The following is a 17,419-nucleotide window of genomic DNA, read 5'->3' as shown; positions in this document are numbered from 1 at the left end:
AATAAAGTTTGAAGGGTAGGTGTTGACTAAAAAGGCTAATTCTAAGTGTGGATAAGAATTAAACATGCAAAGATACAAAAGAAAATTCTGAAAATATAAAATTATTGACTAACCCTACCAAAACAACATGGGACCAACATGAGAAAAGTTGGATCAATGAAAAGTAATAGAATTTTTTTTTTTTTTTTAGAACTTGGCCCAAAAGCAAATCGGAATTTAACATGTTGTAAAAGTGGCCCTGCAGCTCAGTGGGGAAGAGACTGGTTATTCGATGAATAGTTATGGGACAACACTGTTATCTATCTGGAAGCACAAACAGATTTTTAGCTTACTCCCTTCACAAAAATAAATTATAGATGAAGCAAAGATTTGACAATATAATGATTGAAATCATTATAACAAAGTAAAATTTCTTTATTACTTTTAGCATTAGAATGTCCTCTCTAAATATGACTCAAAACCAGGAGGTATAAAGAAAAGGAAATAAATCCCCCCCAATTATTTAATCCCATATGGCTCAAAACACCATAAAATTTTTTTCAAAAAAAATTAGGAAAAAATAGTTGTAACACATATAATATAACAAAGATAATTTCCTTAATATAAAAATAGTTCCTATAAATCAGTAAGAAAATACTTACCACCAGGTCACCTGGGTGGCTCAGTTGGTTAGACATCTACCTTCGGCTCAGGTCATAATTCCAGGGTCCTGGGTTCGGGTCTCGAGTTGAGCTCCCTGCCCAGTTGGGAGTCTGTTCCTCCCTCTCCCTCTGCACCCCCCCCCCAACTCGTGCTCTCTCACTCTCTTGCTCGCTCTCTCAAATAAATAAAATCCTTAAAAATTTACTTACCACCAAATAGAAAAATGGGGAAAAAGCCAAATTTAAAAATTCAAATGAATTTTAAACATGAAAAGATGCTCAATCTTACACATAGCATAGGAAATATACATTACAGCTACAAGGATATACCACTTCTCACCTACCTTGTCTGCAAGATAAAGAAAAGTTTGATAATTCACTGGGTAGGTGAAGGTGTGAGGAAACAGGCACTCATATGTTGCTGCGGGAATGTATATTAATAAAATTTTTATGTAGTACTACTGGGCACTATCTATTTATAATAAAATGCACATGCCCTCTGACCCGGCAATTCATCTTCTGAGATTTAACATATAACTGCACATGTGTGAAATAAACATATTTACAGAGATCTGCGCATATAAACCCAAAAGAATGGGAAAAAAATCTAAGGGATCATCGATAAGAGAATAATTAAATAAATTCTAGTATATCCACAGAATAGAATAATAAGGAGCAGGGAAAGATAATGAGAGACTCTCCATGTACTGATCCTGATATGGAATGATCTTGAAGGTATATTAACTGTAAAAAGCAACAGAATCTTTTGGATGCCATTATGTTCGTATTATATCTGTAGAATGACTTCTATGGTTTTATGTACACTGATTGTTTTTGGATGGATTCGTGAGTAACTGGTGAAAGCACGCCTCTGGAGAGAAGTAATTAAGTGTCTAAAGACATATGCCATCTGACACGGTCTGAATTTTGTGTTGTGTGTATGTACATAAAATTAAAAATTATACAATTCCACAAACATTAAATGTTTTATTGCTTTTGTCCAAAATTCCAGCCATTTCTAAACAAAAATAGTTACAAGGAAAATATAAAAACAATTCTTACACATGTACAATATGTGTTCATGTGATACTGAGAAGATGTGTACTTTTACTACAACTCAACGACAGAACTATCACATCAATTATATCTTACAGTCTTTGAGGACCTATATATTCTGCTTTACTGAGTATTGGCTGTCGTGGAGAGGGGCATATGGTCTTTCTGTTTTAACACGAGTTTTAAGAGGAGGCAATTCTGTAGTCCTTTGTACACTGATTTTGAAAACCACCGTTTTCTAGTTTTTATAGTCTTTTAAGTGAAAACAGAATTTAAGCCTGACATTTCCATCTAAGACTTAGTAGCTCACGTGGGAATTGGCGGACTCTAGAAACAGTTTCTGAAATAACAGAAGAGTGAGGGAACAGGACTGCGGATGTGTAAATTGTAAATCCGTCTCTATTGCTAAAGTACACAATTTTCTTAGGGTTAAACAGGACAAACCTTACAATAACGAGTACAAGAGGAAATACGTTTTGAAAAGAATCTTCCGTTGTCGTATTAGCATTTTTAAAAGGGAATATCTTTTCTGACTTTTAATTTTGAGAACTACTTTCTGTTTTGTTCTAAAGGGAGACGATGTCCTGCATCTGTAGCCACTTTATTTAAAGCACTCCGAAAAAGGGAATTATCTTCTTTAAGCAAAGCTTCTAAATACCTGTCAATCTGCTCCAGGTCTCCTGCTGGGCTACCCTGGGAGAGAGAATCAACAATCAGAGCAGGCCAAGACGCAGCAGGCTGCACCCTTGTAATCTGGGGGGCCTTGAACAGTCTTCCCTACAGTTCCTGTAGCAGCAAAACCCACCTTGCCCTGGAATAATGCCTTTCATCATTTAAAATGTTTTCGCATTTAATCTCACTTTATGCTCGCCAGTGGTTAGGAACTTGGATCATTTTTTTTTCTTCCTCAGTGAAGGTTAGTTCAACTGGCTTTCCTTCTATTTAATTACTTGTCATATTCCTAAAGCCACCCCGCCTCCACCTCGTCCTTCTCTGTTAGAGGCTCTCGTCTCCCCATTTTTTTAAATTTTATTTTTTTATTCTTTTAAAGATTTTATTTATTTATTTGTCAGAGACAGACAGCACGCACAAGTGGTCGGAGGGGAGGGGCAGAAGGAGAAGCAGGCTCCCACTGAGAAGGGAGCCTGATGCGGGACTCGATCCCAGGACCCCTGGGATCGTGACCTGAGCTGAAGGTATGAGCCTAACCGACTGGGCCACCCAGGCGTTCCTCATCTTCCATTTTAAAAGTTCATGAATCTGGAGCACCTGGGTGGCTCAGTTGGTTCAATGGCTGCTTCCAGCTCAGGTCATGATTTGGGGTCCTGGGATGGAGCCCTATGTTGGGCTCCCTGCTCAGTGGGGAGTCTCTTCTCTCTCTCCTTCCGCAACGCTCCCCGCTCCTGCTCATTTTCTCTCAAATAAATAAATAAAATCTTTAAAATAAATAAAAGATCATGAATCTTTAGCCTTGGAGGCGAAACAGACAAGTGGGCAGATTTTGCCTTCTCTGCTGTTGCTCCTGCCTCTGCAGCATCTTTTCCCGGAGCCCTTGGCTTGCTGCCTTCATCTGTCTCCTTTTCTCTCTTTTCCCCCGATTCTCTGTCTGGGCAATTTCACACTCTCCTTCCCTGGGCTGCTTAATCCATGAACAGCTGGATAAACGCTCCCTCTTTACGGACTTCAATCTCCCTCTCTCAAGCCCAGCCATGGGCTCAACCTGCTCTCCAACTTGGAATGATGGATAAGAGAATTTTTAGAAAGGACCTCCCAGAAACAATTCCAGTTTATGACGGTTCCCGGTCAGTGGCACCATCGTCCTAGCTTCTCCATCGCTCATCTGGTTCCGTTAACTGTGCGTCTGCTTGGCTCCCTCTGCCCTAGGCCTCAGACAAGGCTGGACTGTACCGCGTCCCAGACAAGCTCACATGACAGTCATGTTCACCTAGCTTTTCAAATAGTCACTGGCCCTGAGGAATGCCCTGTGTGACCCCTTCCGACACCGACGGCTCTCCATCTGTTTGGCCGAGTCTAATCCTTTGGCTCTGCTCTCTGCCTGGCACACCAGACTTCCTTCTAGGACTCCAGGCTGGTTCTGTCCCCAGCCTCTTCATGTGCCTGCTCGGTCCATCTGCTTTGGGTCTACCTCGGCTCTCGTCTCTGCTCTACACCAGTGCATTTGCTCTGGCCATCAGAGGCAGTGGGAATAGAAATTTCAAGTCAAGGATGAGAGTAAATCTATTTGGGCAAGGAGTCCTTTGAGTGCCTCTCCAATGATACCAGACAAAGCATTTCATATACTCTGCGGGCTAAAGCCCCTTCGCCTCCTTACCAAACTTCCTGAATAAAGCAAATTAGTGGAATTCTTCTGGCTACTGTGCGGGAACCCAGGGGTTTGGCACAGAAGGAAGAGTAAATCATTATTCTTTCATGTCTTTCTCTTAGCCACACACAAATGTGCTCTAATGAAAACCAATAATTTTTATGAAGTTTTTCGATAGAGAGTAGTATTTGATATTTATGATACAGAATTTCTTTGGTCTCTCGAGTTTTTGTTAGTAAAACAACCATCATCGCTGAAACTGTACCATGGCATGGTGCAGGCCCCGTGTCAGACCTTTCACACATAAAAACATTTGCCACCCTTTACATCCACAAGAACTGCAAGAACTGTAGCCTACACCACCCAAGGCAGGGGGCAGGGGTATCTTTTTTGGCTGTATACTTAAATTCAGCAGAGATATTTTCTGAGCTTCATTTGTATTTAATAATGTAAGAGAAATCCCAAAGAAACCAAAAGATGTCTATTTTGTGAAGGAGGAATGGATTCACCTTGACATGTTCACAGCTAACTGGAACCCAGGTGGCCTGGCTTCAAAGCCCACGCTCATCGCGTACTATCCCGATGTGTTTGTGTTTCCTGGTCTCTCCCCATCCCTCTTCCTGGGCAAGGTAACCCTCCACTCAGTCAGGGTTCTCCGTGGGGCACTCAGCTCCTGCCCTCTCACCTTGCAGGGCCCAGGAAGGCCCTGTTTCCTGTCTCAGACTCAGGGCCTATGTCTGAGAACAAAATGCCACATGCTTCCTAGGCTCGCTGTTGGATTTCTCAATTTATTTTAGCATCTATGGAAAGGCTCTTCGACTATGGCTATACATATTTTAATATTTTATGTATTCTATCCAGCATTTCTATGTGCTGTAGAAAGAAGATGGACCTCTCCTCGTTAGCTCAATCCATCACAGGAGCCCTGTTCTTGATGCGTTCGTCTATCCAAACAAGAGGAACAGCACACTTACACGATGTTTCCTGACCTCACTAACCTCTTCTCAAAGATTAGAAGAGTCCATTTTTAATTATGTATGGAGATAAAAATTAAAATATTTTGTTGTCTGATAAAATTAGAAAAAACTTCCTACTGGCAATACACTATTGAGCAGACAGGGTTGCTCAAACTGTACCAACAGCACAAGCAAAGGTTCTGATATTTTGTAAGAGAGAAAAATAACAGACCTTTTAAAAATATTCTCATATATGCTTACGATTTCAATATCCTTATAGGGAGAGTAAGTGCTGGGTTAAGTGACCTGTCCGAAGCCCGTAAGGGGAGGACGATGGCAGGAGAGGAAGCTAGCTCAGTGCTCTTTCCACAGAGTATATTCCTACTACTCCAAATTTTGTTACTTACCAGCTGGAGTTTCTGCAATAGTACTCTCAGTTTTACCCGAAGATTATTCAGTTTATCTTCAGTCATTTTTCTTTTTTTTTCACATTGTCCCAGAGATATTTCGTTAACCACTCCTCTTCGATTTGCATCATAGATAATGGACTGCATTTTTCTCTTTAGTTCTCTTTCATATTGGGCCATGTAAACATTCTGGATCTGGGAATGTTTTTAAAAACAGTTTTAGTGTATTTTTTAAGTATTACTTTCCCCCCAATATCAGAAAGAGATTTCATATTCCAATTCTACACAGATGTACCAAGCGTCACCTCTACCCCTGTGTACTATAGGTGGTCGAAATTTGAGACACGGTGACACCCTTAAGGAACTTGCCATCTGATGGAAGACAAAGAGAGACAAGGAAAAACGTCCAATACTCCAGTAACTATGAGGATGGGAGAGGCACACCAAGGGGAGCTTGGAGACGCTTGCTTTGAAATGGAAAAAGCATCCAGTCATGGTCGAATCTGTCTGCCCACCAGTGATACCAGAGTATGCAAGGCACAAAGTGGGCGGCTGGTAGTGCCCGTGAACCCTCTCCACAGCACCGGAACTCACAGGCAACGACAGAATGGCCGGCCACGCAAGGCTCTGCTGGCAGATGATGGTGTGTTATTTAGAACTCATGTCTGTAGCACAGAAGCTACAGTCAGAGGAATTCCTTTTCTGTCACACTCTTCACGTTCCTTGTCCTGCCACAAAGAGTATGGTCGTTAACGTACACACATGACCCGGGTTAATTCAAGAGTCTTGGTTGTTACCCAAAGGTTCATGTTGTGGCTGAGGCGCTCACAGAGTAGAGAAGGAAATGGAGAGGCCAAATGCTCCAATTTCAAAATGACAAGAACTGATTGTGTCAACATTTGGAGAGGGCGGGGGATATTCTAAGAAAAGAAATACAGAGCAAATCCTGTTTTGATACACATTTGAAGATTTCTGCAATAAGGTGGTTTCTGTGTTCTGATACGACTGGGCTGAGAGGAAAACTATAAGGTGGTTTCGTTTGTCTTCTGGGTCTCCCCTTCCCCCGCCACGTCCTCCACCACACTCACTAATACCTGCAGGCCCCTCCCAGACAATGTCCACATCAGCCCCTTTAAGCACCTATTTCTCCTCTTTCTATAGAATCCTTTAAACAAACAAACAAAAACCCCTCAATATACTGAATTCTGTTTAACATTCACTAACCACCTCCTAAATTCAAGGCACTGAATTTTGGTATAGGTGATATGAAGATATGTAAGATCCAGTCTTTGGCCTCAAGAGACTGCCAGTCTATAGAATGAGATAACACAAGTATGCAAATATTGTGTCTTATGGGAGAAGGTGCATGGTGCCCCAAGTAAGGCACAGATTGCATTCGAGTTGAGAGGAAGGTATGGATTCCCCGTTAAAGATCATTAAGGTACTTAAAGTATTTGACATGGATTAATATCAGTAACTTACCCTCCAATTATTTATGCTTTTCTTTTTTTTAAACAAGATTTTTATTTATTTATTTACTTGAGAGAGAGAGAGAGCGCGTGCGCGGGCATAAGCAGGGGGAGGAGCAGAGCGAGAGGGAGAAGCAGACTCCCTGCTGAGCCTGGCCCCTGCGGGACTCTATCCCAGGACCCTGAGGTCATGACCTAGCTGAGGGCAGCTGCTTGACCGACTGAGCCATCCAGGTGCCCCTATTTATGCTTTTCATGTACTATTAATAAAGAGGAGTATTTGGGAGCAGGGACCCAAATACCACTCCACAGTGGCAAACACTCGCCTATTTGTGTGTGTTCACACACACACATACACACACACACAATGTATTCCATTAAAGGTGAGACTTAATTGTGAGATTTGTGGATTGCCATGTAAAGAAATCTTGGATTTTTAGAGTCTCAGACTGCCTGGACACTTGAGTGGGGGCACCAAAAATTAACGCGATGCTGAACTCCTTGGCCTGCCTCTGCCTGTTCTTACCTTATTTCCTAGTCTCCCGCCTCATTCTTCCAGGAAAACACCAAGCTCATTCCTGCCTCAGGCCCTTTGCTCTTGCTGCTTCCTCCGTTCAGTGACTTCAAGCCCCACCTCCACGAGGCTCACTGCTTGTCTCAGGTCTGTGCTGAAACATGGCTCAGGTATCCCCTTGTCACCATACCTGAAATAGGCTGTCCCTTCCCTACGCATCATCACGGTCTACCCCCTGGCCCTGCACAATTATGTTATGTTTATTTACGTGTTCAGTATCTACCATTACGTGATGTTACATTATGCTCTGTTATCTGTCTTTCCTCTAGAATGTGACCTCAATGTAAAAAAAAAAAACAAAAAACAGTTTTGTTCACCCCTGTATTTCCCATGCCTGCTGCACCATTGGCATGAAATGGTGGGGAGTTAGGAGAGCAGATGTGCAGCATTCACAGGAAGGGGATTTTAAGCACACAGGCCGATCCTGCCCTGAAATCCAGACTATGTTCTGAGATCTTGGAGGGAAACCCACTTTCGAACATCCTCAATTCAACCCACAAGACGTTGATGACTCCTTATGGAGGCTTTAGTCAACGCCAGGCAGTGCCATCCCCCATGGTCAGAAGGTGGAGTTGGGTAAATAATTCAACTCAGCCAGAAAAAGGAGAACAGGGTCATAGATAGCTCCGACGTCACCAGTCATACAGAGTTCTTAGTATTCAGAGCTCTAGAATTTCACAGCTTTTGCCATCTGAACAAGAGCCAGGAAACACTTTTTGATAAAAGCAACAGTAGTAAGAAAACAAACAAAACAAGTAAAATTAAAAAGAAATCTGAAAAACAACATTAGTCAGAAAAACAACATTACTGCTTATCAGCAATATTGATAACATTTGATACTACTGATAACATTTGAATGGATGTGAAGGGCGTTAGGCTAAATGAATACAGCCAATCAGAAAGTGACACATACTATATGACTCCATTTCTATTAGCATGACTGAAATGACAAAATGATAGAGATGGAGAATAGATTAGCAGTTGCCTAGAGTTGGGGTGCCTGTGTGTGTGCGGTGTGGCTATAAAGGAGAGAACCGGGAGGTGTCTGTGGTAATGGGAGCTCTGGATCCTGGTTTTGGTGGTGGTTACGCAAATCCACACATATGGATAAAATGAGACACATATTTCACCAACTTCCATTATTGTGGTTTTGATATTCTACTATAATCATATAATTACATAAGACATAGGCACTGGGAAAAATGGAAAGGTACCTGAGACCTCTCTACCATTTTGTGATTTCCTGTGTACCTAGAATTACTTCACATAAAAAGTTCAGAAGACAACACTGTTCATACAGTATGACATTAGGAATGTTCTATAGCACGCTACATTCAAGGTCATACTTAGTCTCTCCAAGTTCACGGTTTTGTAACCAAGCCAACTATACTTCCTTCAAACACTACCAGCCAGTTTCCTGATTTATTCTTCTGCCTTTCTCAGGCTAACATTTTCAGGGAGTCTCTATAAAAGGGAGCAATTCTGAGAACTTTCAAAGCTCGATGTAAAAGGACTTCTGGTTGTATTAACGTTTTAATTAAGAGGAGTAGAGAATTGTAACAAGATGAGAGGCTTAGTTCTGCTGGTTAAACCTACTCTTGTAGAGGTATTTGAGGCAGATCAAAAATGGAATTCTTTCCAAACTCCATTAATTCAGAACGGAATTAGGATTTGAAAGAAAGGATATTCAACCGAGATTTTAATTTTCTGCCTTGAATGTAAAAAGTCAGAGTTCTAGCAGCTCTGGAGCTCCAGAATCCTAACAAGTTAGCACCAAGGAAGGCTGGCCTACAAGATCCTTAGATTTCGTACTCTACTTATAGGTATGTGACATGTGATGTTTATGTGGGCTGGCAGTATAGCAGAAACAATAAACCTTGATTCAATGTACAAATGGTAGGGTCGAGATGCATTCAAGGTACCGACTGAATGCTAGCAGGATACAGAGTTTTATAAGAGAGAATTGCTAATTTCAAGGATCCTATAATCTAGTTAAGGAGAAAATAAAATACAAGAAACAACTACAATACAAGGCAGAAAATTTAATTAACACTAAAAAAGTTCTGAGGTTCTCTTAGAACATAGAAAGTCAAGATTAAGCTCACATGGTTAGATTGAGGAAGGCATGAAGTGGAAGGTGGCATTGACCAGACCCAACATCAGGTGGGCACGATTTCAGGAGGCCACCTGCAGACTAGGAGAGTAGACAAGAGTGTTCTGGGGGACAGCATGGGGAAAGGCTCAGAGGCAGGTCAGTCTAGTAGGCTGGAGTAATTCCATCTCAGATGGAGCAGATGGTTTGTGAGAGGAAAGAATAAAAGATGGTGGTTCAGGCCAAGTCGTATAGGACCACCTACGTGATCATAAATCAGCTACTACTACTAATAGTTATGGAAATCAAGGCAAGGTGACCAAAGACATCTGTGACTTATCAAGGGTCCTCTGTGCTTTCATGTAGCCGTCTTTATTAAAAGTATGCAGAATAAATCAAGTTAGCATAGATCTGTCCTCTACATGGATTTCAAAGAATGATTTTAATAGTTTTTATAACCATCCACTTAAAACTACCAATCAATAATAAAGTCCTCATGACCAAGCAGTATCATGTTGGGGAAGTCATGATCACAATTGTTTTGTATTTTGCTTGCAACATCTCTGTTTCAACAGGAAGTCATGGTCTCCTGACTGTTTATCTTGCTTTGATTCTTTGAATCTCACTTGCCCTAAACATTAAGAGGATTCTACTTATCATTTCTGCTAACACTGTTCACCTTGTGTAAATACTTACCTTATTCAGTCTGGTCTCCAAAACCCAACAACAACCTGGCTCCGTTACTGATCATATCGATACCAGAAAAATGTCATTTAGAAACAGACGTGAAGGACACACATAAGCCTGGATAAACTAAGATGTGTGACATCCTAATTCTTAGCAAATTTCTAAGTTTCATAGTGTTAAGTATTTAAGTCAGAGTTTCCTAACCAGTAAATGAAGATCTGTGGGAAGATCCAGGAGCCTTACTGGTAACTCTTGGAGCTGGCTGCCACACACTTCCAGTTGGGACAATTCCTGGTGAGATACCAAACAACCTGCCTGCCACACGCCCCCCCCCACCATTCCACTGTCAGTAGCCCCCATATGAGTCTCATCATGCAATGTCAAGGCCTCTAGTAAGTAAACAATAATTCTTTTACACCAAAAGGCTGAGAAGCTGTGGTATACATACTGCAAGTAACACATGGAGACTCTGTCACGTGATAAAGGAGGACAGTCTGGATAAGAAGATGGAGGACAGTGATGCAGAGAATGAGCTTGGAGTGGGACACATCTGGGTTCCAAGCCTGAATCTGTTACTTACTTGCATCATGACGCTGGACTATTACTTGCTGACTCTCTAGTTCCTCATTACAAACATAAAGATAGTGGCCTCTACCTGCCAGTGTTGTGAGGGTTAAGTGAGCTACTGGCTGATACAAAAGGCCTAGTTTAGTGCCTACATCTACTGGCTCTTGATCAACCCCTGCTTGACATTCATGGACGAAAATAATATAGTGCTAGAAATAGGATCAAAAATATATTGAATTAAAACTTTGTCCTGTAATCTAGTTAGGAAATGTGGACAAAGCACGTCTTCAGGCTGAAAATGTTCAGTGAATCCTTTTCAACAGACATTATTCAGGGAATAAACTTGCTCTTCAGCTGAACAATGATGGGAAACCTCCATGTCCAGCTGTTTATCACAGTCCAGTAGGCACTTCACTCAGAAACATCAGAGGCAAATATATCAACAAGGATGTGAAATTTAGGCACATCCTACACTTCAAATACTTTGTGATGCAGCCTTTCGAGGAAGGAGTCTGGTTTAGGTTCTCATTTTCATTTCAAGTTTGCCTGGTATCATATGTCTTTGGGAACTTACTTCGTAATTCTATTTCACTTATGAAACAAGAATATCCGAATCTATTCCATTCCCTACAAAAGAGATGAAGCAGTGCTTTTGCTTCTATTTCTGCTTCTCATGAGTCCAGGGGTCGCCACGCACCGCCTAGTCTTGATAGGTTTGCATGTTAGTAAGACAGTGTTTCAGAATACGGCTGTAAGCATAAGTACTTTCAGTAGTATTCATTGTTTTTATAACTACTTTGACAATGGAAAAATCATAAACTTAAAAAACTGTTGACAGGATACTAAAAAAACAAAAAACTAACCAAAAAAACCCCCAGAGATATCAAATTGTCCAAAATAATTAAAAACTTTAATCTGCAAATGATTTCTGGTTTAGTCCAGTGTCTCAAGGACTTAATCTCTTTCTTAAAGATACTGAACATCATGTATTCTCTTCAAAATATAGTCTGACTCCCAGTGTTTCGTAAGCTTTCTGCTGTGGAAACATTTGCATTTTAAAATTCAAAAAGATGTTGCTTAGTGACATCTGATATGCTACGCATTAATCTTAGTCTTGATAAGAGAATGCAAATTTGATTTCCTTCCAAAGCTAACATTTGGAAATGTCTATTATTTCTCCTTTGGTGTATGGGATCATTTAGAATATAAATGACTACATTTATAAAAAAAAGGAAAAAAAAGCTTACCTGGTTGAGGACCATTCTCAGCTTTTTGTTTCTCTGCTCTGGGCATTGCTCCAGCTGTTTTTGTAAATGATAATAGAACAGGATATTAACTTTTAGAGAATGAGCTGTCTACAACAGAGCTGTAACATGCAAGGATCTAGTATAAAAAAACAAAACAAAACCATCAAAGCCTAGAACAGGCCAACACTGGTACTGTGGGTCGTTTTTAAGACCTGGGTCTAATTAAATTAACTAAAGTATACCTCACCTTATTCCAAAAAAAGATTAAGGCGATTTACATAATTCATAAACAACATGGTTCAACAATGGCAGAAAGAAAAAAAGGTGAAGGAAAAGGAAATGACAAAGATTATTCAAGAGGATGTCAAGAAGGTAGTTGGAGCCTGGATCGCTGGAATGGGAACACCACAGAAACAGACTGGGGAGTCACTGGCAAATGGGAGAGTATTTAAAGTCACAGACTCACAGAGGTCACCTAGAAACAGAGAGAAGAAAATGGCCCAGGAATGGGCCTTCAGACGTGCCAACATTTGGAAACCGAACAGGGAAGGAATTGAGTTACCAGCAGGAAAGACAGGAGGAAGAAAAGCAAGAAAATGGGAAGTGTATTGTCAGGGAAGCGATACAAAGAAAGTGGTTCAGGAAGGAAAAAGTGGTCAACTGAGTTGGTCTCTCTGAGGTCAGGTAAGATAAGAAGTGACCACTGCATTTGTCAGCCTTAGTGGTCAGTGGTGCCCTCACAAGACAGTCCCAGTGAAGTAACAGAGTTGGAACCCTGGTTGGGGGCCGGGGGGTGCGGTGAGGGTAGAAGGTGAGGGAGCAAAAACAATAATTACACATTAGAAAATTAAGGGTTTCTTCCCAGGATCAGATTAAGGCATAAGGCACCTCTGTCAGATTATTTACTTGGTGCTCTTTTCACGACTAGCCCTTCCATGTACATCCATCATTCCCACAAGCAGTCGTGAGCATGTAGGCAGAGAAAGCACCCTCCCACCCTCCTGTACCCCGGGGTTCTTCCGGGCTCCAGGGAGCAGCTTCTGGCAGCCTCAGGCCCGCATAGCTCACTGAGCTTCACCACAGCCTGCAGTGACTTAGCGGCCTGGGGACAACCCACTGTGAGCCCAGGTAGCTGAACAAAGTTTTCCTTCTAATCATATATGGTACTGTCCCTGAAAGGACATTTGATAAACTGAATTTTCTTCATCCGTCCCTGTGATGTGTTAGTGATTTTAATAAGACTAGTGCTCTGGGCACCTGACATGGCTGACCCACCCATTCCTCACCTCAGCCCCTCATAAAGGGTAGCTGAGAAAATGTACCCAAGCAATAGAAACTCTAGTTTTGGTGTCATGAAGGGAAGTCAGGGACCACGTCCTGTTTCTCTTCATCTCTACGACTTTCTGTTCTCAGTCTGTAAGATCTTCCCAAAGTTTATCTGAACCTTGGCCATACTGGTTTTAAATGCAGTTTTCATTCTGAGTCAACCATTTGGTTTAAAGATCCCCATCTGCATTCACTTAAACCATCCTAGGTCCTCTTCCCGGTAACACTTTACAGTGTGTCTTCCATTAAGTTCGGGCTCTCCTGTCATTCCCTCAAAGTTCTAATCAAGCCGGCTTACCTCAAAACTTACTGCAAGTTCCTCCACAGATGTGTAGCCAAATTCGGACGGTAGCTGATACTCAGGAAAAAAGTACAGAAGAATCTCCCTAGGAATATGAGCACAGCAGAGACGGTGATATACTGGGAACGGGGACGCAGCACTCACCTGTCGGAACTGCTGGGGGCTACACATCCTGGCAAAGACGCACATTCACGCCCACCAAACTGTTTTTATCACGGGCACCAAACTCTTCCCCAAAAGCATAGACTGGGGGAGGGGAAGTGGGCGTGGCTATAAAAAGGCAACAGGAGGACTCCTCACCGTGATACTGCTGTTCTGTACCTGGACTGTGTCACTGCCAACAGCCTGCGATAGTGTCACCACTGGGAAAAAGTAGGTAAAGGGTACAGGGGATCTCTCTATATGATTTCTTATAACATCTTGTGAACCTACACTTATCTTAAAATTAAAAGTTTATTTAAAAAAGAAAGGGAAAAAGAGAGAAGGGAGGGAGGGAGGGAAGAGGAAGGGAAGGGAGGGGAAGGGGAAGGGAAGGAAGAGTAAGTGAGAGAGAGAAAGAGAGTGAGAGAAAGGAAGGAAGGAAGGAGGGAAGGCAGGCAGGCAGAAAGCAGCCTCCCAACACCCATCAATAATCGAGCAGCCCAGGAAAGTGCTGCACCCTACTTGAGCGTTCTCCTTGCAGAAAACTTAGCCTTGCAAAATTCCCGGAGGAGAGCCATTGTCTCCGCACAAACCCAGAGACCTTAATTCTCCAGAGTAATTCCTTTCATCCGGGGAGGCTCTGCGGCTGCTCTTAGAAATCATATATGGACCCTGCTCTTCCCAAACAGTGATTGGCCATTGTTCTGACAGGTGCTTCATTTTGCCAAGAGGCAGGAGCGCCTCACCCCTGTAGTGTGACAGCTTTTCTAGGATTAGTCACCCAGATGATACATATTTCATTCCTGGGAGAATATGAAATCTAGAAATTTATAGCTACTCTACCTTAAAAGTGTATAGAGTGTTTTTGTGTTGAAGGGTTCTAAGAACCTCATGTATATTAGCCAAGGGATTTACAAAACTTTTCAACTGTAAAATAATACGGCACACAAAAGATAAAATAGCTGTTTCTTACATAATTTACATTCCTAGTTTTTTTTTAAATATTATGTTTTAATATTCATTTATAGTTTTAAGGAAATTCAATCCAAACGTTAAAAATCCTCAGCACTGCACATCAGATATCACTCTCACACACACACACACACACACACACACATGAACGCAGAATTATTTGCCCAGCTAGTAAGAAGGTGAGTGGGTTCTGGGTATTTGAGATGAGCAGAAATCAGATGGGGGACAGAGAAAAAGCTACAAGTGGACGAGTCCTGAGGAAAGGGGACCTGTGGTCACCGCGAGGGCTGGTTTGGTGGGGCCGGAGGGGGGAGGTCTTTTACACAAACCAGCCCTCTCTGTCTCTCTCTTAATCTAGCCTCCCTTCCCCCAACACACAGTTTGAGCCTCTCCTGAGCAACAGTCCTTGTCATGGTCAGTATAAATGCTTTTGGGTTTAGATTTAGAGCAAATCAGCAATCTTCTGAGGAGGTGCTCCCAGAGAAGCAAATTTTAGGTGGTGGTAGCACTGGGTTGGGCCTGGGAGAGGGTGAAGGGGCAGGCTGAGGAGAAAAAAAGTTCTGATTTAGTTCCGAATTATTCTCATCCTCTGAAAGCTCTGCATCAGAATTTACACCAAACATCGTCTATCATCTAAATAATTTCTCACACATACAAGTATTTCCAAAGATACCATTTTAAAATAAAACACAACTTTATATAATAAAGTTTTACAGCTTTTGCCATGTTATATTTTCTCAATACACTCAAGCTCAATAGTCCCCCAGATTTTCCCTGAACCCCACTACCACAGAGCTTTTACCCAGTGGCCCCTGCCAAGGCCTGGCATCTGCCCCCATGCTAGGAGCCCACACATTCTTATTTTACAGAATTCAGCCTCGTGGGGAATGCAGACAGGGAGGCAAGCTCTTTCCAGGACAGTGTGATAAATCTTGGATGAAAATGGGAATGTAGGCACGGAGATGAGGGGCCCTCACCATCATGGGGAGCCCTGGAGGAGGAGGAAGAGGAAAAGGAGGAGTTAGCCAGCTATGGGGCAGGAAGGTGGGGGCACATAAAGCATCTTTCCAGGCCACTGCTCTACATACTGGGGACAAGTATTTTCTGGCAATAGTGAACCCCCTGGTCACATTCAACCACTCCTTATGAAGTGCTAGAAATGTGCTAAGTGCTACTATATGCTTGATACATGTAACTTCATGTAATCTTTATGGAAACTCTTTGGCTGAGGAGTCATTCTTACTTTGAGCCTCTCTGATTTCCTGATGATTAAGGACCCACCCCCCTATCCCCCACCCCCACCACAGGCCCTAGCAGGTGCCCTGCACTCTCCTTTGTCTCTCTCCCACCAGGGTCTCTGCTTTCTGCCTTTGACTCTCTCCTCCCTAGAGCTGCTGCTAATTAGCTTTTCCCTCAGGGATTCTGTCCCATAAGACTGACAAGACAGAGGACAAATTATACAGTTCCTGCGGTCTCCAAGCACAAACACACAGAACTCTTCCTTTCCCTGAAAGATTAATTCAGAAAACTGTTAGATGCTGTTAGGTAACTGTAAGACACCAGAAATCTCAGAAGCAGGGTCTGAATGTAGTTAAGAACTCTTAGAAAATTCCTTCGTGTATTGTCTTGAGTCCCTTTGTTCCCTGGTATCCCTTGCTGCCATCTTCTTCTGTTCCCGAGGGTGTATCAAACCTCTCTGCACTCAGAAACCTCAGCTTTCCCTTAGGACACAGTCATCCTCCAGTCCAGGGAAGGTGCTGCCCGGAGATGAGCCAGGAGGCGCTCAGCACCAAACTGCAGGAATCAAGTGCTGTCTGTTCACCGGTAGCCACCGAGTCAGATGGACACTGCATGTGGGGGGCTCGTGAATCAAGTGCCGCCTTTTCAACAGGACTCTTATCTCTCAGGAACAGTCCTTCTTCCCTCGGGAGCATCAACTCACAGCTCCGCCCTCAGACTTGAGAATAAAATCAGGGCAGTGTCTTTGTTTGACATTGTCTCTCTTCTCCAGACTAAGAAAGAAATAAGCCCAAAGATCTTGCAGAGCTCTTACTTGCATCCAGGATCATAGGCGGTCCTGGCTAGGATGCCCATCTCGGCTGAATTCCTATAAAATCCATATCCAAATCTGCAAGTCTGATCTGGAAGTTTTTCAAGAGTTCAACCAGGTGAGCCACAACCCGTAGTCGGCGCTGTTTACATCCGTGATGGCCAAGCTTTGAAATGCTGCAGCTAAGGGTCATTTCCTTTTCACTCCCCAGTCCTTTTTTTTTTTTTTTTAAGATTTTATTTATTTATGTGAGAGAGAGAGAGAAAGCATGAGAGGGCGTAGTATCAGAGGGAGAAGCAGCGCACTGAGCAGGGGAACCTGATGCAGGATCGTGAGCCTAGGGCAGACGCTTAAGCAGGCACCCCCCTCCCCCAGTCTTACTCCCGGTCTTACTCCCTTACTCATTCCCTAGTCTTATTCCCTTCTCAACGGAGCAGTTTTTTCTTAGGGAAAATCTCTCACTTGCATTAACACAGTTCCAGTCCCTCTAGACGGGAGCAGGGAAACACGGAAGGAAGCACCTGCTCATCCAGCTGCTGTTTTTAAAAAGTAACGGAGTCAATAGGCTTGGTCTTGGCTGAGAAAAAGAGCAAGCCTCCTCCTTGAGGTA

The 17,419-nt window shown here is 42.6% G+C and overlaps 1 protein-coding gene across 1 annotated transcript in view; it reads right to left on the bottom strand.

Annotated features, from left to right (window-relative positions):
* Positions 1-2,246: 2,246 nt before the first annotated feature.
* The window catches only part of MORC1 (MORC family CW-type zinc finger 1), a 156,147-nt gene continuing 140,974 nt past the window's right edge, over positions 2,247-17,419 (bottom strand). Inside the window, exons 25-28 of the mRNA XM_048215067.2 lie at positions 13,644-13,731; positions 12,020-12,073; positions 5,384-5,578; positions 2,247-2,390 (exon numbers count right to left, since the gene is read on the bottom strand). Of these exons, the coding sequence (XP_048071024.2) occupies positions 2,247-2,390; positions 5,384-5,578; positions 12,020-12,073; positions 13,644-13,731 (481 nt within the window). The remainder of the gene's footprint in view (positions 2,391-5,383; positions 5,579-12,019; positions 12,074-13,643; positions 13,732-17,419) is intronic.

This window comes from Ursus arctos, unplaced genomic scaffold, assembly GCF_023065955.2.
Source record: "Ursus arctos isolate Adak ecotype North America unplaced genomic scaffold, UrsArc2.0 scaffold_4, whole genome shotgun sequence".
In the NCBI taxonomy this organism is placed as follows: Eukaryota; Metazoa; Chordata; class Mammalia; order Carnivora; family Ursidae; genus Ursus; species Ursus arctos.
The sequence above is the reverse complement of the archived record's forward strand: the minus strand, read 5'-3'. Positions and strand labels throughout refer to the sequence as shown.